Source organism: Arvicola amphibius, chromosome 1 (genome assembly GCF_903992535.2).
Source record: "Arvicola amphibius chromosome 1, mArvAmp1.2, whole genome shotgun sequence".
Lineage (NCBI taxonomy): Eukaryota > Metazoa > Chordata > Mammalia > Rodentia > Cricetidae > Arvicola > Arvicola amphibius.
In genome coordinates, this window is record NC_052047.1 from 180,263,978 (window position 1) to 180,289,643 (window position 25,666).

The 25,666-nt window shown below is 45.1% G+C and overlaps 2 protein-coding genes across 4 annotated transcripts in view; both read right to left on the reverse strand.

The window, feature by feature from the left end:
• Positions 1-4,775, reverse strand: part of Aldh18a1 (aldehyde dehydrogenase 18 family member A1) — a 34,909-nt gene extending 30,134 nt beyond the window's left edge. For both annotated transcript variants that reach the window (XM_038328279.1, XM_038328274.1), the window contains exons 1-2: positions 4,576-4,775; positions 1,562-1,677 (exon numbers count right to left, since the gene is read on the reverse strand). In XM_038328279.1, the coding sequence (XP_038184207.1) occupies positions 1,562-1,649 (88 nt within the window). In that variant the 5' untranslated portion in view covers positions 1,650-1,677; positions 4,576-4,775. The remainder of the gene's footprint in view (positions 1-1,561; positions 1,678-4,575) is intronic.
• A 2,724-nt stretch (positions 4,776-7,499) lies between these two features.
• Tctn3 (tectonic family member 3) lies at positions 7,500-21,431 on the reverse strand. Of its 2 annotated transcripts, XM_038334774.1 has the most exons (14): positions 21,163-21,431; positions 20,921-21,044; positions 20,610-20,728; positions 18,783-18,910; positions 18,509-18,617; positions 18,296-18,411; positions 17,767-17,802; positions 17,188-17,268; positions 16,376-16,501; positions 15,286-15,393; positions 14,805-14,899; positions 14,382-14,535; positions 12,130-12,267; positions 7,500-8,893 (listed from the first exon to the last, which is right to left on the reverse strand). In XM_038334774.1, the coding sequence occupies exons 1-14, from the start codon at positions 21,380-21,382 to the stop codon at positions 8,657-8,659; spliced, it is 1,791 nt and encodes a 596-aa protein (XP_038190702.1). In that variant the 5' UTR covers positions 21,383-21,431; the 3' UTR covers positions 7,500-8,656. The 2 variants fall into 2 exon arrangements, with proteins under 2 accessions (XP_038190702.1, XP_038190711.1); XM_038334783.1 differs by lacking the exon at positions 12,130-12,267.
• Between the last annotated feature and the right edge of the window lie 4,235 nt (positions 21,432-25,666).

A 25,666-nucleotide genomic window follows, 5' to 3' on the forward strand; every position in this document is an offset into this window, starting at 1 on the left:
CTCCTTTAGTTATTAACCCTATTTTATAAATAAAGAAACCTAGGCCAGGAAAAGATCACCAGATTGAAAAAAAATGAACACAGTACTTCTTCCATCAACAGGTGGGCCGTCTACTGGATGGTAGGAGACCACCCGGAACACAGACGAGCTAGCATCCCAGCAGGAAGCCCTGACCACAGCAATCCCTGAGCCAGTGTGCAAGCAGAAAGACACACAACCACTGTAATTATTTCATTTGTGAGCAGCAGAGCTAGCTTTCAAACTCAGGGAGCTGGTTCCAGATCCCATTTTCCACACTTAACACTCTTCTGTATAGGAAAGAACAGGGATTCTCTCACAGTGGGAAGCAAGCCATCTTCCAAAGAAGCTGGTAAGATTTAGATTTGACATAACTTGAGGTAGCAGCTAGCTAAAGATACCAGTCTTTCAATAAATGATGCCAGAGTACCTGGTATCTATCCATATGCAAAAAAGGAACTTTGACGGACTCTCATACCCTGCGCAAAAATGAACTCAAACTAGCTTATGAGCTTAAACGTAAAACTTTAAAATTTAGGGGGAGAAAAAACACAGGAGAAAATTTTAGAATCTAAGGCTATCTACTGAGAGTTTTTGGACGTGGCTCTTAGGTAAAATTCATAGAAAAATCCCAGTAAGTTGGACCACATCAAAGCACAAAGCTTTCCTCTGTGAAAGACCCTGTTGGAAGAGTCAGTCAACACGTCAATAAACTGCAGGGACATGCCTGCACCACATACCTCACCAAGGACGGGCACTTAGAAGTCAGGACTGCATGCTTGGGCATTCATCTCAGAGACATGAAAACTATGTTCATATAAAGCCCTGTACATGCGTGTTCAATGTGGCGTTATGCATAGCCTCTCTGCATCCTTGAGAGATCAAAGCCCAGATGTCCTTAGTGAGAGTGGTCATTCTCGCTACCATTTTCAGATGGTTGCCTTCACCGTTAGCTACTACTCAGATCAGGCTCTGGAGAACTATGTTGAATTAACGGAAAAACAACCACAGAACCCAAAACAAAACAACAAACAAAGCAAAACAAACACACACACACACACACACACACACACACACACCCCGCCAAAAAAAAAAAAAACCAAAAAAAAACAGAGTAAAGCAACCCAGAAAATTCAAGCCACACATCAGATGATTTCATTTACATAGTATTCTTCACATGAAAAAAAATAATCATACAAGAGTTTAGTGGTGGACAAGGGTCGGGGCTAAGGGAGAGGAGGCAGTAATAACAAAGAGGTGGACACAGAGGCCCAGTGGTTTATCTTCACTGTATTAACCCTAGCATCCTGCTAGAAATACTGTTTGAAATTGGGTAAAGGATATAAGGGCTCAGTATTCTAAGTGTAATGATTAAAAAAAAAGTCAAGAGGAAAGACTACCCCCCCCCTAAAAAAAAATCCCACATTATTGACAAAAACCAATACTGGGAGCATCCAGCAGCAGGCAGCCTCCTGTATGCTTCTGCTGGCCTGCAGTCCACTCTGACTACCTCACTCCCCGCATACACGTCAGCGGTACATACACAATCTGGGCACAGCTACAGACTGGACACAAGGCAGCAGACGCTGGCTGAAGGGCTGGAACCCAGAGCGGTGTAAGTATCTCAGCATGGCGAGACGTGGTCACGGATCCAAACACCTGCAGGAAGAATTTTTTAAAAGGGGGGGGGGAGTCAAGAAAAATGCTAGACAACACATTAGATTCCCCTCCGTTTCTCCTTCTCTTAGCGTAAAACTGTGACTTACGTGATTTAAACTTTGCTATATTAAATGACCACCTCCTCAGTGTTACAGGAATAGAAAAGAAAAAGAACAAAGAGCTTCCTTCGCTCTCCCCCCTTTCTTTTTAAAGCACTGCTTTACTTTTTATATACCAAACAGTAATTAGATACAATAAATATTTTGAATGATAAAATAGTTTTAATATATAATGTTTAAATGTCGGTATTAAATTTTCATTGTATTTCCTTTCCTGTTAAGGGCTCTCTAATGATTAACAAATCCAACCTCAACAGCAGCCTGCCACTGTCTCCCAACCGAACGTGGAGGTTCGCAGAACTGAAATGTCAGCATGGTTCTTGCCAGCACAAGAGGAAAGGTGGGGGGGAGGGTGCAGTGGATGGTGGGAGGGGGAGGGCGCTACAGTCAAGTTCTTCTGGTTGCTGCAGGAATCTAAGGTAAACTCTGGAGGTCAGGGAGGTAATGTTTATAAATGGCTAGCATCTTATTATTGCATTTATTATTATTAGTGTATGTGTGCGATCTCAACAGTGAGGATGTAGTGGTCATGAAAATTTTCTTATCCTGGGTCAAACCTATGGTTTTAGACAAAGAATGTCCCACACATTTATCTTTGGGCCTTTGTCTTTTTGTTAAGTAGTGAACCATGAACTCAGCATGCGTCTTTCGACATACAAAAACACAGCAGAGGACTCACTCATTCTTGTACATAGACAAGCCAGTCGTTACTGAGCTCTTATGCTATAAGGCCACTGGGGTCTCACAAGGTAAGAAAAATAACTGCATTTCCTTTGCTGGTGGCCCCCCTTTAACTTGTGCTTCATAGACTGGGGGATATATCCCAAATCGTATGTGTGTATATGTGTGTGTTGGGGTTGGGGTACCTGCAAACATGGAGGTCAATTCAAGTGTCTTGTTTTTTTCTGTCCACCTGGTTTTTGTTTGTTTTTGAGATCAAATCTCTCACTGAACCCAGAGCTTGCTGCTTTGGTTGGGCTGGTGGGCCAGTGAACCTGCTTGTCTCCTTCCCCCAGCTCTGGGGTTACAAAGGTGTAGCACCATACCCAGATTTTACATGGGTGCTAGGGATCCGAACTCAGGTCCTCATGCTTGCACAGCAAGCACTTTTCCCACTCAACCATTTCCTCAGGCCCCCAAATCCACAGCAATTATTCTACAATTATTCTGCACGGAAGCGCAGACACGGAGAGAGAGGAGATGATAGGCTCACTCTGCAGTAAAACATATGGCAGCAGGCTGATGAGTGCACGCGGTGCAGGATGGCTAATAGTGACATACTTCCGGTGGCAGCCCCTTTGCACCGTCCTCTGCAGGTCTAGCCGTCAAAGCTGAACATAATCCTCTAGGTGAGCCGGTTCAGGCACTGTTGCTCTCCACAAATGAGTTATCAACTTCCCTTTGGTGCAGGGTACACAGGACGGGGAACACGACTTTAGAGTTGGGCAGACTTGGGTGTTAGCTCTATCCTGGCCAGGGGTATGCCTTTTGGAGGTTTACTTGGAACTTTGTAAGCCTCAATTTCCTCGTCTGTAAATGAGGAATAATAACGGTTAAGACAGCATGAGATCACTATGGGAATTAGACCAGGCAATACACGGAAAGCGCCTGGTTACACGGGTAAGGCTCATGTCTCTCTCTCCTCTGCCTTTTAAAAGGCACAGACATGTCTTCAGCTTCCCACTTTTTATTCCCTTCAGCGACACTAAAAGGTCAAAAGAGCCACTGATGGGCAGCTGAGCATGGTACCATACTCATGTAATCCCAGCAGTTGGGGGGAAGGAGAGGCAAAAGACGAGAAACTCAAGGTCATTCTCGGCACATAGCCAGTTCTAGGCCAGCCTGAGCGCCATAGCACCCTGGCTCAGAATAGATTCTGATCTAATCACATACATGTTTCTAGATTGTTTTCCCCATCTTGTCTAAGTACAGTTTGAGATCCATTAAGTCATCGGGTCTTCCCTTGTACCTTGTCTCTGTTCCCAGTAGGTAGCCTGTTCTTTCAGTGCAATGGACTGTTCAACCTGGCAGTTTACTGTGCCGGCAAAAACCAGACAAGTGATATAAAGGCCCAAAGCAAGTGTGGCCGAGACGGAATTACATTTTAACTCAGAACATCTCTCAAGCTCCTATACACAACTACACTGAAAGCTCTTATCTCACTTAGAGAAGTGAACTTCAGTCTCAACAAACCACCCAGAAAGACACATGCTGAGTTCATGGTTCACTACTTAACAAAAAGACAAAAGCCCAAAGATAAATGCCCCTGCTTTCAGAGGGTGGGGGAATAAAGCTGGGGTGAGGCGTGGTGAGTGAAAATTCTGAGGGCAACCTGATTGTGCCAAGAGATAATTACCGCACGCAGGGGTTCTTGGGGTAACCCTGGCTGCAGGGAGTATCAACCATGCACAGGCCCCATATGTCAGGGCGTGAGCCACAGAGAACTGCAGACCCAGGCCGTGGGGGTGTGCCGGCGGCTCATCACGTACCAGGTCTATCACTACTCGCAGCGCCGGGACACTGGAAGCCGGTTCTGGGTGTGGGTGAGAGAGGGCTGCAGGGTCTTCAGGCCTCCACCTGGTCGCGTGCCCAAGAGATCGCCAGATACCCGGGGCCTCCTATGCCCCGCACAGGGAGCTGTGCACCAGCATCTCAGAGCACCTGGGTGCCCCAGGCCGCCACCACCCGCGACCCGCTCCCATCCCCTCCCCCGTGGATGCGCCACGCGTGTCCTCCACGCCCCGAGAGCACCCTCGCCCAGTGTCACCTGCTCGCCTACCTGCTAGCAGCCGACCCCAGTCCCGGCCCACTCTCCGCGCCGGCTGCCCTGGCCTCCGCCTTTTCTTCCGTCTACGTCCCCGCTCTCCGGCGTTGCGTCAGCCGCGTTAGAGTGAACCCCGGCCGCGGCGCCAGCGCCGTTGACGTTAGGCGACGGGTCCGACCCGAGCTACGCCGCGGCGACGGCGCAGGCGCTTCTGAGAATCGCGCCCACGCTCCACGTGGCGGCCCCCTCCCACCCCCAAGCGCGCCCTAGGAGTTTAGGGGCGGGGCTCCGGGCACCCAGACTGGGGCCGGCCCAGGCAGCTTCCCAGCCAGGTGGAGGAAGGGGATGGAGTTGGTAAGGAATGTTTGGCAGTGATCATCTGTACGGCAGGCTCGCCTGAAAAATAGATTGGATCAATTAAGACCCTCGCCCCCCTCAAAAACAAAAACTGGCTGTTGAAAACAAATGGCACCATAATAAAATAAGTTGGCACCTAGTTATCCGGAAATAACAGCCCAAGAGTTTTCCGCAAAGGTAAGAATACCGCATTTTAAAACCGTGTGTTTAATCTCTAATAACTGATTATTCCAAAGCTGAATGTGTAAAGAGCACAAGCTGTCTTCTTCCCAGCTGGCTGTTCTCCTCACATCGCACATAGGCACACTGTGGTTGGAAGTTGGTGCTTTGGGCTTTTGTAGTCCTGACAAATCTGCTGAACCTATTCATTTATTTTCTCATTCACTAAAGGGGGCTTACCGCCGCTTCAGTCGCCCACAGAATTATCCCCCCCCCCCCCAGTGCCAAAAAGAAACTTGACTGTTGACAGCATCCTTATTAAACTGGATGCAGTTCCTGCAATCCCAGCATTCCAGAGGCAGAGGTCAGTTTCCCATTTCCTAATCGCCAATTTATTGTAAAAGAGTCTTAAAGTCCTTGTTTCCTGCTTCTTTACCACAGGTGAACCAGAATCTCCAGAGGCAGGGCTCAGTCTGTGTTTTATCTTAAAGAACCCCAGCAGGATTTTGGGGAACCTATTTCCCATGCTGGGTTGCCTTGCACAGCCTTGATTCAGGGGGAGGAGCTTGGTTCTGCATGAACTTGTTGTACTGTGCTTTGCTGACTCCCATGGGAGGCTAGTCCCTTTCAGAATAGAGACATAGGAGTGGGTGGGGGAGAAGGAAGAGGGGAGACTGGGGGATGGAACGAGAGGAAGGAGGGAAAACTATGGTTGGGATGTAAAATAAATGAAAAATAATAATAAAAAGAAAGAAAAAAGGCCAGGCAGTGGTGGCATATGCTTTTAAACACAGCACTTGGGAGACAGAGGCAGGTAGATCTCTGGGAGTTCGAGGTCAGTCTGATCTACACAGCGAGTTCCAGGACAGGTTCCAGGCTTCAAAGCTACACAGAGAAACCCTGTCTAGAAAGAAAGGGAAAAAAAAGAACCCCAGCAGATCACAAAGTGACAGACACATGGGAACGATTCTAGACAGGCCTGGGATATTGACTACATCAACAGAAAAGGGAAGTTAGTCATTGCACACAATATTCCTGCACATAATAAACTGAGGGTGTTTTTTAAGAGAATAGATATCAAGTTTCTTCAAAATATAGTATTTTCTGATTATAAAACAAGATGTCATTTTTAAAAACTTTATTTTTGTCATCTAGTCATTTAAGTTTTGTTTCCCATTCACAGATATATGAACATTTCTATTTTTAAAAAATAGAACTATAGAGTATCTGTGATATTTTGTAATTTGTTTTGCTCACTTAAAAATAGGTCATGAGGGCTCAGTGGCTAAGAGCCACATAGTGTTCACAACCATCATCCTCAGGCAAAAAAACTCAAACACAGAAAATAAGCCTAAAAGAAAATTTTAGAAGGTTCCATTTTAGTTAGAAATTTTAAAAACAGACTAGTTTCATAGTCTTGGGTGATGTGGGATGTCTCTCTATAAGCTGTGAATATGTTTCATTATCACTGGTTAACAAATAAGCTGATTTGGCCAATACCAGGCAGAATAGAGCCAGGCAGAATAGAGCCAGGCAGGAAATCCAAGCAGAGAGACAGGGAGAAAGACGGCAGAGTGAGGGAGATACCAGCAGCCACCAGAGAAGCGAGATGTGAAGTAACAAGCCACAAACTTTGTGGTAAAATATAGAATAATAGAAGTGGGTTAAGTTGTAAGAGCTAGTTAATAATAAGCCTGAAGAAAAGAACCTTCCAGTGACACTTAGGCATAGGAATAAACACCTGCACAAGGGAGAACAGAGTGAGGGACTGATTCCGGAAAGAATCAGTAGTTGGCTCCAAGTGTCAGCTAGCCCACAATTTGGGATTATTAACTTTTAAGTACTCTAATACGTAGTGGTCAGAGTGACCATGTCTGGGAGCCAAGGCTGCTTAGCTAGATAACCCCTATGTAATAGACCCTGTGGGGAACTGTGCTGTCAGCTTCCCAAGTTCCTGCCTGCCCTTAGCAGTAACTGCTGTAAGACTTTGGCCTCTTTCAGAGAAACTGGTTATTTACTATGACAGTTGAGATGGTGTATATAGCCAGATTTTCTCTCCTGAAGCAGGGCTATAACAGTTTTATTAAAAGACAATTTGGATTTCAGAGCATTAATACATGGTAGAACAGAAAACTTCCAATCCTCTCTGCTGGCTTTCAAATTCCCACAGGGGAGCCTCCATCCGCTTCATCCATTCCGTAATTTTCCTAGGATAAGTTTAGTCCATAGAAACACCTGGTCCTCCCAGGTTCCCAGGTCACTTCCCCGCTCCCATTCACTTTCCCAGGCCCGTAGATTTTGATGTTCCTGCCAACCTCATTATGTGGTGAAAGCCGTGTTGACTGTCTCTCTCCAAACAAACGTGTCTCCAGGGGCACACACCACGCAGAGGCAGATGGTGAGGACTGCATGTTTCACTTGGGTTACTCTTCATGTTAATGTTTAATGTTAGATGCTTGATGCTTAAAATAATTATATATAATGGCATTTATTCCCTCAAAACTTTTCTTAATTAAAATGACAGTATGAGTCTTTAAGTTTCAAATTTTTTACTATTAATTCTCAACCAATTTTCTTCACTCAAGAAGAATAGGAATCCATGTCTTCAAGAAAGCTCTGTGTATGTTACTATCTGTGAACTGGCCAGGCAGTCAGGACTCTGTGCAAACTACCAAAGCCTTACCCTTAAACAGATTTCTAATAGATGTCACGGGCATAAAATTGGAGTGAAGGGGAGTATCTCCCCAGGAAAAAACACAAGCCCCCTGATTTGAATACTACTGTACAACTTAGAGTCCTAACGCCCCTTTAAATCTCATACACGGTGTATCACAGGATGTCACTTAGCAGAACAGAGTCTCAGTTGCTTGTATTTCTCCACACCACCAGGAAGGGAAGGACAGAACAGAACGGTCGAGCTATTTGCTAGTGAGAAGATGGGATTCCATCCATTTTGGAAAATGAATAGAAAGAACGATTTTCCTACCTCGGGTCTGGGCAACAGGTATACTTTGGCAAAAGAGCCAGACAAGATATAGAGCCAGCAGTTTCCTGGCTTGAACGGTCAGCCCTTCTGAAGTCATGCTGGGTGACATCAGGAGCATGGGCCTGAGAGCTGCGGAGATGCTGCACACATTCAGACAGAATACGACGTGAAGAGTTGAAGACTGGGGATTGGCAGGCTTGAGAAGCAGAGAACCCAGTGTCTACCTGGAGGCCTGTGGAGCCCTAAGCAGAGGGTTACAATGATGGAGTATTTTTAATTGAATTTTTAGAATACATCTTCAACTTATAAAGATTCCTGGCTGGGCATGGTGGCACATGCCTCTAATCCCAGCACTTGGGAGGCAGAGGCAGGGGATCTCTATGAGTTTGAGTCCAGCCTTGGTCTACATTGGGAGTTCCAGGCCAGTCAAGGTTACACAGTGAGAAAATGAGGAAAATTTTCCTTTAGTTAGGTTCTGTTTCCCTAAATGGCCTTCTGTAATCATGAGAAAGCAAGGACCTCTTTAGCCAAGACAAGCAGGCTGTCTTAGAATTTCCCATGGGGAAAAATAAAACCTGATCGCTTTCTCTCTCTTCACTTAGTCTGCGAGCTGAGAACCCCGAGTAGAAAGATGCACAGGATGAGCACAGGGGAGGCTGAGTCCTTCTGAGCCCTGGCCCCTCTGCTGAATGCCACTTTGAAAGGAAAGAAGAAATCAAACGGCAGTTTCCAGTCTGTTTGAGGTTGATCCCTTGGTGGCTCTGGCTTCTGAGTAATGTCCACAAAGTTCACAAGAGTTGTCAAAGGTACTTCTATTCCTCTCTTGTGCTCCTGCAGGAAGAGAGGCAAGGATAAGTCAATTCTTAGTATATTCCACAGAATCTCAACCAGAATTATTTTCTTTGGACTGAAAACAAACATGCTCTAAGCAATATACATCTTCTCCTGGAATAGTCCCGTGTAGTTCTCTTTGTGTGAGATATAAGCAAACAAATTTCTAGCAGCCCATGACTCCAGAACTGTGAACAGGTACATCTAAGGATTCAGTCTCAGAGCCTGGCACACACGTCCTTGGAGGGTAGAGTCAGGAGGATCAGGAGGTTAAGGTCATCCTTGATTACAGCAAACTGGAGGCCAGTTCTGGGCTATAGAAGACCCTGTCTCAAAAGAGACTTTCACTGTCTCTAACTAGGGAGCTGACTGATAGCAGAAAGGCCAGAGGGTCAAACCACCGCCATTACACGTTTAGCAGCTCTCCTTTGTGGGCCCGTGAACTGCAGCTCTGAAGCAACACACAGTGGAGGCAGAGAAGATAGCTGAAATTTCAGGAAAAAACAAAACAAACCAAACAAAACCTGACCTCAATGATCAGATTCACAGATTCTTAGGTGTAAGGAACTCCCATCCATCCACCAGTTCAAGTCAAGTAGAAGGGACGATCCCAGGAGAAAAGTCTGGCTCCTTCTCATTGGTTTCCAAGGCAGAGAAAAGACTTCAACCCAGGGATTCAGGTCAGCATACATCTAGATCTGACTTCCCAGACACCCATGAGCCCAAGAAGGTACTGTGACACCTGGGTCTACTCAAAAGTAGAGTTTCAAGTGGCATTTGGATGACTAAGAAGCTGCATACAATAAGCTGTCTGAACAAGGTCCTCTGAGCTCACACAGGACACACACTCAGAGCTCCTTCTTGACTAGACTTTCACGATGTCTTCAAAACAACGCATCCATGAAACGGGTACAGAAATGGCCCTCTGCCCGATTTGGGAAGATGGAAACCTAAGGAAAATGTGGGTGGAGGCAGGGTTTACAAAGGAAATGATGGCCATGTATGAGGAGACAGAAATGCTCATTATTCTCATTTGATCGTTACACCGTGAATCAAAAGCCCATCCTGTATCCCATAAACACTTACATTTATTATACTCCAATTAAAAGCAAGAAAGTCTCTGCAGTTGTATGAGGGCTTAGAGGAAATGCAATCCAGAAGACTCCCCAGTTAGAAGGGATGGGATTGTACTCATCAGGCACTGAGTAACACCACATGTGGCTGACCCACTGGAGAGTGCAGTTTATTACCACCAGAGAACAAGGATTTTCAGGTATGTTCAACGCATTAAATTGGGACTCTGAAGTCTAAAGTTTCTGCCTTTGCATTCTGAAGTTATGTACAGGCGAAAAGCGTCCGGCGTGTGAGTCACTGAAACAATCCCCTCCAACTCCGCTCACCCGTTTCTTTTGTTGGGATGAACAAAGGCACAGCCGCGGCAGCACATTTCTCCTTACTGCGGCTCCAGTTCTGCTATGGGTGGTTGATTTCACGTATTTCCACTTTAATTGGGAATATTTTATGATGCCTACTTTAGAAATCACTGCCAACACTTCCTGAGGTGTAAGGTTTGCTTCACTTCAATCTAAATACAGCAAACTCCTTTCTTCAATATAAGCTTTAGTAGCCAGCAACGTGAAAAGCTTGGGTTCGGTTTGTTTGGCTTTTCTAACAGGAGTTCACCTCATGTGTTATACTGCATCTTAGTCAATTTTTAAACCAACATGTTCTCCACCCAATCATCACAAATGAAAACTCTTATTAAAAGGCTGGGGATTCCTCTTCTGACATTCTGTTTTGCAACTACACTTAATGTCTATGAACTAAAACAGACGTCTCGGCCAGAATGTGACTCATGACTGAGACACACAAGTTCTTTATCCTACATCGAAGAACACCACTGGGTAATATATTGCGAGTATTTCCCTTAGGCCTGGTTTTTCTTTCATTTTTTTTTTCTTAAATGTCATTGTGTTCGGTTTTAATGTTTTATCTGATGACTAATTTATAAACAATAAAATCAATGTGCATTAGTGTTTAGGTCAGAGTTCTGACTGATAACTGTATGTAATCCAGCCAAAGTCAAAACAAGAGCCAGAAGGTGCGTCTGAGATATGTGATACGGTTTTAGTCTTATCACTGGCCCAGTTAATGGCTCATGATCAAAACACAGCTGAAATTCTAACTATTATCCGCTTCCGCCAGGTGGACTCAATAGCACTGCAGGCAATGCAAACAAACTTGAAAAGCTAACTGCAAACTACCAGAAAAAGACATGGGGTAAAATATATAGGTAAGGAAAAAGGCAGTGGGTGGCTGCGATGCCCGAGAGAGTCGAAGACTTTGGAAAAGAACAAGCACAAAACCAGTCCTGCGACAACAGAACCCAGGTTACAGTTGAGAAGGATTTATCAGCAGATTCAGTGCGGGCTCTGTGACAGACTACGCGAGCCTCACAGAAGCATGTCCATCTAGACAAAGAACAGGAAGCTCTCAGGGAAACGTTCCGATAACCTGAGTGTTAACACCACTGATAGGCAGACAACCAAGCTCCCCAACTCTGCTGCTTGCAAGAGTAAAAGTACGTGACGCCAGACCCAAATGCAGCTCCCAGTTTCTTCTCTGGAAAGTAAATATATTGCAACAAACAGAAATTCCAATGTTGTAATTTTCATTAAAAAATAATATCATGCCAGTTCATACACAAATCGTTTCACCTCAGTATTTCTAGGTTTAAAAGTTTACGTACTTTTGAACCTGTAACGCTAAAGATAATACTCTAAAACCAAGGCAGATGGTAAATGTATCCTATAGTACATTACAAACAGCAGATGTATGCTTACTAGAGACGAAAGAATTTATTTAATGGAGCGTATAAAAGAACTGATAACTACACCAATAACTTTAATCGCAATCAACATTTCCAAAACACCATTAACTAAGTGACTGTCACAGTGAACACACAAGCATGGAAAATGCTTTCCGTGGTCAGATGAGTAGTAACAGCATGATTATTGAAAAGAAATTAACCTATTCTGCTAAAATTGGGGTAGGGTAGAGAATATAGTTGCATTCACTGTGACAAAATATTAATTTTTATAACCCACCTTGGAAAGATAAACTCGAAAAGCATTTTGGGGACTCACTCTAAAGAAACACTGAGTGGTAACATATCCTGCCTCTCAGAAGCTTAACCATGCTCTGGTCACCAAAGGGCTGCTAGGAACTTGACTTACCTGTACAGACTTGCACTGGTACAAGAACCGGGCTCCTGCCACATGCGCTTGTGGGTTGGACTGAAGTCCTATATGTGCCCACAACACCTGGATCTCCAGGGAAACCGGTATGAGACAGCAGGAAGAGCAGTTAGCAGCCTGCAGAAGGCAAAGACGCAGGCGCTCAGATGCCATCTCTTTTGTTTCCTTCAAGATTTTTATTTATGTGTATGTGTCTCTCTGTGCATCTGCACATGTGTACAGATGTGCACGGAGGCGAGAGAGGTGTCAGATTCCCTGCGGATGGAATTATAGGCAGCTGTGAGCTACCAGTGGGTGCTCTTAGCTGCTGAGCCATCTCTCAGCATCTCTTGAGTAGCTACTGCTTTTTAAAGCATTATGTGGTAATACAGAAGGCCCATATGGCTTAGAGAAGCACAAAACTAGACCATAGTAACGCTCTTAATCTTACAAAAAGTTGCAGCTAAAAGTAATCAACAGGTTGAAGATTCTGAAAGCTAAAGATGAATCTCTCAGATGGCCTGGCTACTCCACTCTTGGTGCATACACTCAATGAAAAGAAAAGCAGCATGTTAGGGAGACAGCTGGCTGCAGCACTGTCCACGGCAACCAAGACAGGATCTCAACTGAGGTTCCCATCAATGGGTGAAAGGATGAAGAAACTGTAGTATTCATATAATGGAGTAAGAGTCATTCATTCGTAAAAGAAAGAACGAAACCTTGTCATTCGCAGTGAAGGGTGGATATGGAGAACACTCCCCCCGTGAAGTCACACATGGACACACTGTCACATGAGTGGGAACTGACAATGTTGACCTTAACACAGAAGAGCAGACTTCTACAGTGATTACCGGACACTAGTTAAAGTTGGGGTGGGGTGCACAGAGAGGAAGGTGGGATGATCAGTACCACAGAACAGAAGGGCAACTACAGCTTTAAACCACTGGTTGTGCATTTTATGCAGAATCTGAAGGTTTAATTCCCACCACTAAAAGAAAAAGGAACTTGAAAAGGAGCTAACAGACTCTGAAGGTAACAATAAAGAGGAGAAAATGATCACTAAATATTGTATGTATATACTGAAATTTCACTCACAGCTCATAAATATATACAGATTATGTTAATTAAAAATAAAACTTCCCAAAAGGCACACAACTAAGAACACATGTTGCCAAGGAGAAACACTCACTAAGTGACAGCTACAAAGTGTCTCCTAGGGACCAAGGATATGAAAGGCAGTAGCCTTGAGCAGATAACTTAGAAAGCAATGACAAGTTAGATAAGACACATCAGGGTTAGATTCGGAAGCCATCCAAACAGTTGGTTGTGAAGGCATCGGGAGCCATGTAAATTTTCAGAACAGAAACACGACATATTTAGAGCAGTACCCTAAGAGAAATAATTTTAAGATGTAGAAAGATACATCTTCTTTGACTTCATCTTTTAAACCATTAATACACTTTAGGCAGATGTGGAAAGTGTGATCTTTAATTGGTGGCACTGAAAGCTTAACCCAATTCAGTGAGCTGGAAAGAGTTCTACATCGAGTCACACACCTGCCCTAAAAACCTAACCTGTGGCAATCATGAGAGAATGGGCCTGCTGTCAGCCTCATACACAAGCCTGTGCTGACCAAGAATTCAAGACTGTATATAAGGGTAGCTGGAACCATGGTTCAGTAGGTAAAGCTTGCTTGCTGCCAAGCCCGGTAGCTTGAGTTTGACCACCCCCAGGACACACATGGTAGGTGAGGAGCACCTCTCCAAGCTGTCCTCTGACTTCCACACATATGCACACATAGGATAAATATGGTGGAAAAATGAATGTAAGAGAATATTTGAAATATATGGCATGGCTTTGAACCACAAGCAACCATCAGTGGTTCTCAACCTTCCTCATGTCGTGCTGACCCCCAACCACAACGTTACTTTCGTTGCTTCTTCGTAACTGTAATTTGCTACGGTTATGAATCGCAATGCAAATACCTGATATGCTGGATGGTCTTACCCTGGGAAAGGGTTGTTCAAACCGCAGAGGGGATGCAACCCACATGTTGAGAACTACTGCTCTAGATTAGCAAGTCAGGAAAATAGATTAGATGCATGTGCAACCTGCAATAGTGCCCTCAGGCAGTCCTGATTCCTTCCATTCCTCTTTATATGATACATGCAAACAGGAGAGCTGGTTTTTGCCTTGCTTCCCACCAGTTCAAAGGCGGGAAATGAGCTGCCAGCCAGCAGTGGCTTCCTTACTCTAACACTGCAGTTCCTGCTGAGGATCCTGGTCCACCCTCCTTTCTGGGCTGGGTCAGCATTACCAAAGATGGCAACGTGCTCTGGTCTGGGCCTTCCATGAAGAGCTTGATAAATCTCCTCCTGCAAATGGCTGCAGTTCACCTCTTTGGGTCTGGAAGTAAACAACATAGAAGCTGGAGTCCAACATTAGCATGGTAGCGGCCATATGAGCATTCAAATGTTAAAATTAATATTATGACAGACTGGAGGAAATAACCTTAATAGGTTCATACCATCAGAAAACGCTTGACCATACAGTAATAGATGTAAATAAAGACTATCATTTTTAAAGTGTTATTTAAAGTGTTAATAGTTTCTATATCAACATAGTCCCTATAAAACAAACAAAATTGTGGGAAGTGCTCTGAAGCAAATAATTACCTTAACTTGCATCCAGATACTGTGTTTACTCCAAACTGAACTTCATGTCTCTTAACAGAGCAAATTCCACTACCCTCGCTCTGCAACAGGGTCATCTGAGGTGCAAAAGTGATGGTCAAGGTGATTATAACAGGAATAGGAAGTGGGCAGGGCTGGGGAATTGATGTTTTCACCATTCCCTAAGCACTATCTGCAATTAGTTTTTCTAAAAATGATTAGTCATGTGTGTGTGTGTGTGTGTGTGTGTGTGTGTGTGTATTAGCATATAAGTATCTCATTAAAATAAGCAAAAGTCAGTACAACCTCACTTGCAGTTAGTCTATAAAGCCTTTGGTGGCATCAACATCTGAGAACATAAAACACTTTGGTAAAGAAAGTGCTGAATACCAAAGTCCGAGGGAACCTTGAGAATTGAACAAGTTGAAACAACAGCAGCATTTCTTGTCGGCTGCGACAGTCCACCCAGCTCCAAAAAAGATACCGAGTGACCCAAGTCACCAGTCAGCGCCAACAGTGGCTTCCCGATGAGGTAGCCAGGATTCCCGCTTCTGGGACCAGCAGGAAGAGCAGCCATGCGTGGTTTGAATGCCTGCAGAAGGAAGACGACAATTACTGCGCGAACACTCCCTGGCCGGCCTCATGTCTTCCTGTCTTCCCTCCTCGGGCAATCGAAGAGCTGCACTGAGCAGCCTTCTCTCTGCCACACTGCAGCCGTATCCCCACTGCTCCCTTTCCGCCCTCTCTAAAATAAATCTGGACTGATGTGTTTGCTGTTTTGTTTTGGGGAGTACTGAGGACTGAACTTAGGGTCCTCTATGTGCTAGACAATCTGAACTGAAATTCACTACAGACTCACTCTGCCAAGGATTAAAGCCAGGGACCTAGTAAGGATCCCTTGACACTACTTCTCACACATTGATACTGATTTCGTGCAATGCGTGGCCTGGCTAAATCCAGGGGAATTTAAATGCAAATTTAATCTGAACCAGAAACAGGGTTGCGAGGGACACTGAGCTTGGCTGATCACAGACTTGGAAAGAACTCTGCTCGGTTCAAAAGGAGGAAAGAGGTAGGAGAAAGGCAGATAAGTGAGACCAGTGAAGGCTACAAACCAGAGATTCAGTGAGAAATAAAATTATGAATGTCTGAAAAAGAGGAAAGGAATTTCTGTGTGCTGCTGAACTTAAGACTCACGGTGAACATCTTTAGCGAGTCTGTTTGAATACCACTCTGGTTGGGCCCAAACAGAGCATCAGAGAAAATGTTACCCCCCTCCACACATACTGAATACCTGTCACTCTAGCCAAATTAAGGAACAGTAAATGTCGAGACCTCACAAAAGACCAAAGCAGGCCTTAATATTCTGCTTCTATTTTGCATGTATTACAAAAACAGAGTGTTATTATTTCTTTTCTATGAACCAGAGTGGAAGATTTTATTAACAACATTTTAGTAGGAGAAAGAGAGGTGCTCAGAAAGACAGACAGACAGACTCAGCATGGATACTGGCTCTTCAAAGTGCTATTTCTAAGACTCAGCCCCTAAACCCTCTCTGAGAGAAGGTCACTGACCCTATAGTGAATGATGAAGTCTTGTTGTAAGGAAACTCCTGGCCTGATAGTCAGGTTGGTCTGTTGAAAGCTGACAGAGACTTTCTGGATCCCGGAGGTGCCATTGGTCTCTATCTCATAGATGACCTGAAAAGCAGAAGAGTCGATTAATAAACAAAAATAAATACCGTGTCGAGCACAGAAGCCTCTTCTGTCTGTATTTTAACTGCACGCGAGACACTTAGAGAGTAATCAGAAACACACCAACAATAGCAGCATGAAAAGAGAAAGATGACTTGATATTACATTTGCATGTGAAAAAAAGAGACCAAATAGGGCTCTTAGGGAAAGTTCACAAGAGAGGTGTGATTAAGACAAGCATTTAGAGTGGGCAAAGATGGGCAGGTATGGTATTGGGCAAAGGTAAGCACGGAATGGAAACGTGGGTTATTAGACCCTCACAGTGTCAGAAGAGAAATAAGAATAGCAGCTGGGGACAGAAAGGAACACAGTCCTTAAAAAATGCTACTTTCAGATAATTTTTACTCCTTTACCCATTTCATTGACTTTAAGAGACCACTAAAGTCGACTCATCTCAGATTCGGAAAGATACTGTGTCAGCAGACAGAAATACGAAAAGTCAGAAAGAGCTGGCACTAGAGGGTGTGCGACGGAAGAGGATGAGCCTACAACACTGGACTACAGCAGCGACGGCCATGACGGAAACATGATGGGGTCAACTCCAGCAGTTCAGTGAGTCGGTCCCACCACCCCTGTGGGAAGATGGGATCCCTCTGGAGACACTGACCAACAGCACCATTTAGAATCCATACCTGGGAAACTATATTCTGACACGTGTTTCCAGCCAGCAGAGGAGGACTGGTTTCTGAGGCAAGTGTTACCGGAACTTGGAGCTGGCAAGAGGAAGAAACTGAAAGTGGCCTTTTCTCTATGGCTCTATATCATGCTTAAATGAATACATTCTTCCCCCTCGACTATTCCAATTTTCTCTCCTTCCAGTGCCGGACGACTTAAATCCGAGTCATTCTAAATCAGCACATCTCAACACAAGCTTCTTGGGACACCAGTCCTGGTACACACGAATCAAGGGCCCACAGCCAATCAGATGTAAAGAATTCTGTACTCCACCTCCAGACACTGACAATGCCCGACAGTACATGAAAAGACTCTGAGACGCCCACTCCAAACGTAGCATTTTAGTTAGATTTAACTCAGGCGTTCTCTAGACTTATCAACATCTCATTGATCTTTATCCCATGAAGTTATGTCTAGAGGCACGCTTGACTGCAGTACAAAGTGCCTACATTCTCTTTTATTATTATAATCTGGAATGAATTGGCCTCGGATACACAGAGGCCAGATGTTCTTTCTCCTGACAAATGGCATCGTACCTTTGCATTCTGAAGGTCAGTCATTCCTCTTGGAACCTAGGAAAGGCAAAGGACGGAGACGTGAAGGTGCACACGCCTTTCATAAAACCGCCAGGAGTTTCCGCTTCACATGACCCCACCCAGACTTTGGTGTGTGTGGGGGGGGGAGATCAAAACACTGGAGTGGCCTCTCCTCTGCCATCTGACTCTCCAGACAGTGGAGCTGGAGGCCAGGCTGGGCTGCAACGCCTACCTACCCAGGCAGAGCTCCAAAAGCAAGAACAACTTTGGCGAAAACGGGGAACTGTCACCCACTCCTTCACTCTCTTGAAGGTGACAAGGTCTTTCCTTGGATCTGTTGCCTCTGATTCGTCCGTCTTTCTTTAGACAATAGTTTCCATACCCTCTACCGTATATGTAGATCTTAGGAATCATGACTTCCAGCTTAGGGATTTTCTAACCCATGCTGTGGATGACATGTGAACTTCACGATGAAGCTGAGCAATTTGAGGGAGGAGGGTCTGTAGAGTGGGGTCAAAGGAACACCTACCTTCAAGACCGTGAAGTTATAGTAAGTGGCAGCATCCAGGGAGGGCTCCGAGGTGCAGCTACTGGCCAGGTCCCTGAAGAAACGGGTGCAGGTTGTACTTTTACTCTCTAGGAAGCCTTGCGACACAAAGAATAAAGACACAGGTAAGTGGAATGTGAGAAAGCCTGTTTCCAAAAAAAGCAAAAAACCGGTGGACTCCTGTCTCAGACCCACCTGCAGGATTGCTCTCAGTACAAAGTCCGCCAGCTCCCGCTGCTGCAGGCTGCCTCAGTGAACTCACTACTGACCAGCTTGGGTAGTAAGTCAGGATAGGATCCCCAGCCTGAAAAACCACAACATAGGACAAACTCAGCCACAGTAAGGAAACAAGTTAGCTTGACAGAGTTGACAATGGCTAATCTCTTTGTAGGAGGGAATTACAAAGTTACACTGCCAACTGTACTCTGCCAGGAAAACCAGTCTATTCCGCCCCTTCACCTAGGCTCACCCTGTAAAACGGTGATGGTGGCTGGGTTTCTGATGTCGCAGTAAAGGATTGGCCTCCAAACTCTGCAGCCAGGGCCTGGAAGTTGGTTGTATTGACTGTTTGGAGCTTCTGGAAATAGTTTAATTTTGCTAAAATATTTTTAAAAAGAAAGGATAATTAGATAAAAGCATTTCTTTTTAAATATCTGACATAATAAACAACATTTGAAGCACAACAAACATGCATTATCACATGCAAACGAACATCAAGAGTTAAGAAAGGACTACAAGCCAGGTGTGATGGACGCCTTGGAAGGCAGAGGCAGGCGGATCTCTGCGAGTTTGAGGCCAGCCTGGTCTACAGAGCTAGGCTCCAGGACAGCCAGGGCTGCTACACAGAGAAACCCTGTCTTGAAAAACAAAACAACAACAACAAAAAAAACAAAAACAAAAAAAGGGACAAAGTATTACAAGATGGTTCAGCAGGTAAAGGTGATTGCCTCCAAGACTGACAACGACCTGAATCCTTGGGACTTACATGGTAGAAGCAAAGAACTGATTCTCACAAGCTGTCCCTTGATCTACACAAGTGTGCTGTGGCATGTACTCATTCATACGCATGGGTGTGCCCATACCCTCTCCACAACACAAAGTAAATTAATGGAATTTTAACAAAACAAAGTACTTTTCAGACACAGGTGTGCTGACACCTGCTCAATGCGCCACCTTCTAGCACAGGTGCGCTGACACCTGGTCTGTGCACCACCTCCTAGTACAGGTGTGCTGACACCTGGTCTGTGCGCCACCTTCACATGTGCCCTGCGTCTCTAGAAGCTGAGGCTGCCAGCTCTGCAGCTTCTGGAGCAGATTAACATTTCCTCCAGAAACTGCACAGAAAGGCTATTTACTTCATATCAAGTCCAGTTATTGCTACCTTTGTAGGAAAAAGTTAAAGTGAAGTGGGGGAGAGAAGATGAGGTCAGACAGCCAATATCCATCAATTCTTCCTGTGGCTTTTATCAGTAAGAGCAAGTTACCACTTGCCCCTCACTTCAGGACAGGTGGAAGTGGTGATGAGGAGATGACAGAGAAGGCATACAAGCTAAGGCTACATTACATATAAATGTCCACCTTGCACATGACACCAATACCCAACAGTTTAAAGGTAGACTCTGATATAACTGTGAATTCAAAAAGAAGCCTAGAGACCATCTCATCAAATCCCACTAGAAAATTTGGATCCTCAGAGACAAATGAGCTGCAAGAGCCTCAGAATAAGCTAGCCAAACCGGGAGTAGAACACCAATCTCCCAATTCCTGGTCTGCAGTTTTTTAAACCCACATGAAGTAGAGACGCTGGTGAGGTTAGTCTTCTCTGATCATTACCAGGAGGTATTATCTCTTGTGAATAAAGATATGGCTTTTTTTTCCCCAACTTGGACAGCGACAGAAGAGTCTTAGGAGAGCTAAGGTTTTCAAAATGCAAGGAAAAAGAGGACCACATGAGTGATGGAGAAAAGCAAAAGTCAAGGCATATCTTGAGGTCAATGAACATTAGGCTGGCCAAAATAAAAGATCAGTGTACAATCATTAAAGAAAAGCTTGAAAAAAAAAAGAGAGATAACTCAGACCGCCAGACTAATGGAGCTGGGCAGTATTTTCAAGGTAAAGGAGAGTCACCGGAGGTTTCTGAAATTATTAATGTCCCCTACCAACTGAAAGGAAGAGGGCAGTGGTAAGAGGCAGAGACGGTAAGAGATGGGGATTCAAAGCATGAAACAGACAGGGCAAGTCCAAAGACAAAGCCACGTCTTAAATGACAAGAACAGCCAAACTTATTTCTACTCACAGTTGTTCACACGGACACAAAACTGGGCAATTCCATTGGAATCCGTGAGAACTCTGGAAGGAAATGGGGAGTTGCTCCTGAAGATAAGAGAGTGGTCGACACATACCCAGCTGGAGGATCTGTGAGCAAAGATGAAGATACTGAAGAGTGGCAAGGGTAGGCTTTGGAGAGGGGCCCCTCAGATGTCTAAAGGCTCAGCTCTACAGAAACGGAAGATCACTCCCAGGAAAACCCAGGGGAACATCCCAGAGGAGGAAATAGGGGTAGGAGGCTCACTCTTACGTCTAGACCCCAAGAGCACGGCCGCTCACCTTACACTACCAGGAAGGCAGAAGGAAAAGACTGTCCTGGGATGGAGAAGATCGCAGTCCTTGTCACAGCAGCAGTTTAAATCGCAGGTACCAGGAGTCAAGTCACAGATACAGATCGGTAAGGCTGTAGGTGCAAGTTAAAGCAAAGAGAGATGAAGTTCCCCAAAGTTTTCCCGCGCGAACAGCCTACAGAATTTAGATCTGGGAAGCCAGCATTTCCATCCCATATCCCGCCGCATCACCTGGGAAGGAGTCTGTAGTTGCGTTCTCGGGCACCGATGGGGTCCCAGGAGTAGGACCCTCAGACCAGTCCGGGAGAGCTGCAGTCGCCACTTCGGGCGTCGCTGGCCCCAGGGCCGAGGAGGTGGGCAGAGCCTGGGCTGGGGAGGAGGGCTGAGGTCTGGCTGCATCAGGAAGCATCAGGACCATCACCGTCAGCAGGAGCAGCTGCGGAGTACACATAGGGCAGCCGTGCTGCAGAGGGGTGCGACAGGACCCTAGATCTCCAGAGGCGTCCTAGGAGCACAGGGAGGAGGAGTCGCATGACGCCATCAGCTACCATCTGCACATTGGCTCAGTCGGTTGTTGAGTGCCCTTCAGCCAATGGAAGGCCGTGTTGTTGAGACCCTGCGTATCCTACGTGCTGTGCCCGCCTCCTTAGCGGCGCGTGGCTCCCGTCACCTGGCAACCGCTGGGCCCCATCCCGGCGGAGGCGCCCTTGCCCCTTCCCGCCGCTAGGTGGCGGCTGGTGTCATGTTGGTGCTCTACGCGGACCTGGAGGAGTCGAGTGAGGTCACCTTCGAAAGGAAGACCCAGAGGCAGGCACTGGAATTACAAGGCTCTTTTGATCCGTTTTCCCCAAGGTAAGAAGAGGCACTTTCTGTGGAAGGGTCATGATCTAAAAGAGAAAAACACTTCGGAAGTCACATCCTTTAAAAATGCCGGGAAACCGAGTGCCGGATCATGCTCGTTACTCTCAAGACTCAAGCAGGATCACGAGTTTTAGGTCAGCCTGGGCTACAGAGTGAGATGGTGATCCTTAAAACAAAGACAAAGTGCCATGGCAGGGGCTGGAGAGATGGCTCAGCTGCTAAGGACATTTGTTCTTTCAGAGGACTGGGGTTCACTTCCCAGCTCCCAGAGTGTGTCTTACAACCATCGGTAACTCCAGTTCCAGGGGATCCTTTGGCTGTGCCATCTTCTGACCTCAGTAGGCATCACACACCCACAGTGCACAGATGCATGCAGGCATAGCATCTAGAAGAAAAATTTAAAGTAGCTCCACTGTAACTTATGGTATTTTTTTAAGGCACAATAAAAGCAATGCTTATTGAACTCCATGATTTTCTTTTCTTTCCTTTTTTTTTTTTTTTTTTGAGTCATAGTTTCATGTAGCCCAGGCTGACCCTCAAACCCAAGATGGGGCCAAGAATGACCCTGGATTTCTCATCCTCCTGGGTTGCTGGAATTACAGCATCCTAAATGCCACTGCAACATTCTGGAGGGCAAACTCAAGGCTGTGGCTTCATGCATACCAGGCAAACAATCTACCAACTTCAATTTTATTACTGAAATTAAAAAAAAAAAACCTTTAGTAAGTACATCACATCTGTGCGGGTGACCTATGTGTTTGCTGCTGGAGGGGGTGGTAAGCGGAGAAGTTGGGTATGAGTAACAGGGTGGGAAAGAATGTGAGGAGCTGGGAACATCGAAATTTAGAAATACATTCTGAGGAGAGAGTAAAGCAAGATACAGAAATGGAAGCAGCCAAGGAGCGGAGGAGAACGCTTATTTCTTTCTTACCATTTTAGATACAAGATTTTGCGACACTCTCAAGAGTGCTTTTGCTTTTCTTTGGAGTGGAGCTGACTGCCCACATAGAGGAAGCATTCCGTGTTTGCACTAATCTGATCGACACAGGCATGTATGGCCATTGCTCACGTGTTGAGCACCGAGTACGCGCGAGCTGCTAAATATTTAATTTTAAAATTGTAGTTAATCCAAAGTTAAATAACTTCAGTTGACTACTAGTTATTTAATTGAGCAGCTGGATTATATATGATTAAAACCTGCCTGCCAGACGTTGTCTCCCTGTCATCACAAGTCCAACATCTGGATGATTTTCATTGTCTGTTTGGTGAAATAAAGTAAGTTACCTGGCTAAACTCTGGTCCACTTCTTTAAAGTTGACTTTTGATTCCTCTCTTTTCCAGTGCATTTCCTGGGCAGATAAGATTTGGGACACTTGAAGTTGCTCCTATTTCCCAGAAAGATCTTAATTTTTTATAATACCTTGAAATCCATAGCTAAATATTTACTTATGCTCTAAATATTCTTAAAAATTTTATGTGATTGAGTGGCAAACAAGGAAATAAATAATATGTGTGTGTGTGTGTGTGTGTGTGTGTGTGTGTGGTGTTTGGCCTTAATACGCTTATTGGTTGTAGTAGCAATTTCCACAGTTTATTTTTTATATTTATTTTTCTTTATGTGTTAGTGTCTCTCTCTCTCTCTCTCTCTCTCTCTCTCTCTCTCTCTCTCTCTGTGTGTGTGTGTGTGTGTGTGTGTGCCTCATGCGTGTCGAGCCTGTGAAGGACAAAAGAGAGAGTAAGATTCCTAGGGAGCTGGAGTTCCAGGAGGTTGGGAGCCTCCTGGTGTGGATGATGGGAACTGAATGCTGGTACCCTGACGGAGCAGAAAGCTCTCTTCCACACTGAACCATCTCTCTAGTTCATATCCCACAGTTTCCCAAAGATCCCTTGCCTAGTCATGCTAACTATGTTCATATATGCGTATTTGAGATGTATGTGAATGACTGTTTTGTTGAACCCCTTCAACTTAGTTCTTGGGTGGTTATTTTATAAACTCTGCTTTATATCAGATAATAAAGTATTTTAGATCTCAAAGTGGAGAATTCACACTTCCACTCGGCCTTATTTCGGAACGATTGTTGGGAAACTCTTCTGATTGAAGTAATCTCAGGGTTGACTGATAAGGGACTGCTGTTTGGCAACATTTCAGTTGCTTTTTCTTATCTTCAAGTTTCAGCACTTCAGAACTGGGTTCAGCTCAGTGGCAGAGTGCTTGCCTGCTGCGTTACAGGCTCTGCACCCTGGCCCCAGCCCTGAGGGAGGGGCAGTTTAGGTCTCCATTCAATTTATCTGTGATTTGTCAAGAACTGGGAAAGACGGAAGAAGAGAGTTAGAATTTGTTCCCAGTCTTCCATCTTGATCCAATCTGCTATGTTTTTCAACCACACATTGCACGCTTTTCCTCTCAAACAGAGACGGTTTGCTGAAATCATATGATCTAATTTGGAAACATCTTCTAAAGTGATGTCATATTATCTCATCCAAAGACTTGGCTCTGTCTTAAAATTGGCATCTGCTTGGCACATGAAAACAAATTTTATTTTCCTTAGAATTATCTTTTATATTTTATTTATTTATTGGTTTTTCAAGACTGGGTTTCTCTGTGTAACAGCCCTAGCTGTCCTGGAACTAGCTCCTGTAGACCAGACTGGCTTCGAACTCACAGAGATCCTCCTGCCTCTGTGTCCCAAGTGCTGGGACTAAGGGCATGTGTTGCCACCACCTGGCTAGATTTTAATATTATATGTTCAAAGAATTGGATTTCTTTTTGTTTTTTTATTTGTTTTTCGAAACAGGGTGTCTCTGTAACAGCTCTGGCTGCCCTGGAACTCAGTCTGTAGACCAGGCTGGCCTCGAATTCACAGAGATCCACCTGCCTCTGCCTTCTGAGTGCTGGGATTAAAGGTTTGTGCCACCACCGCCCAGCAAGAATTGAGATTTTGTGGTACAGGTTCCAGCAAACAACATAGGAAGAATTTAGGCAAATTTTTGGTGAACTGTTAGAACTGGGAACGAATTCGCTCCTCTGTTGTAAATCTAAACATCACAGCAAAGGCTGCTGAGTGCACAGACTCACGTGCAGAAATGAACACACCTTGAAACTGAAAAACAAGAAAAGGAGAAGAGATTACAAGCAGACAGCTGTGAGATGCCCACCTGCTGTAGCTTTGGTGTTGTGGAACCTCGGTAGGTGAGGCAGTCTCTCATCTCCTACCTCTTGTGAAGTTTTTGATCTTCTGCAATGTTTTTTTGGCTTTTCTGCTGGTTTTCTGATAAGGTTTCTCCTGAAACCTTATCAACAAAGGAGATGGCTAGCAATGTTACCAACGGGACGGCCCCTCGATCCATGACATCTCCTGTATTCATTAGGAATCTCAGCCCTCTGTGGTCAGGAAGTCTGGTGTGGAGACAATCTTTTCAAAGTACCGCAAAGCTGTGGGTCGCTCTGCCTTGGTCAAGTATGTTAATGAGAAAGATACCTGGGCTGCCGTAGCCACAGAGGATGACAGAGTGATTGCTGGCCAGAGATTTGATGTTACTTAGTCTGGCTGCAGGACAGAGAGGGAACTGAGGAAGAGTAGGCGTGAAACCATCGGCAGTAGGAAGGTATGGTTCCTTGTTTGACTTGGACTCTGACTCCCACGGAATTATCGTGACAGGATGGCTGTGCAGTTACCCATCTCATCCCCAGTGGAGATGAGGAATGAGAGGTCTAGAGAAGGGCCGAGTTGCCTGTCTGTGAGGAAATATGGAGTCTGATGCAGATAGAAATGGCTCTGCTGAGCAGATGGCCAGCTGGAAGATGCGGGGAGGGTGTGACGAGCTGGAGTTGATCAAAGATGATGAGGAAGGGGCTGAGGAAGGAGAGGATGAC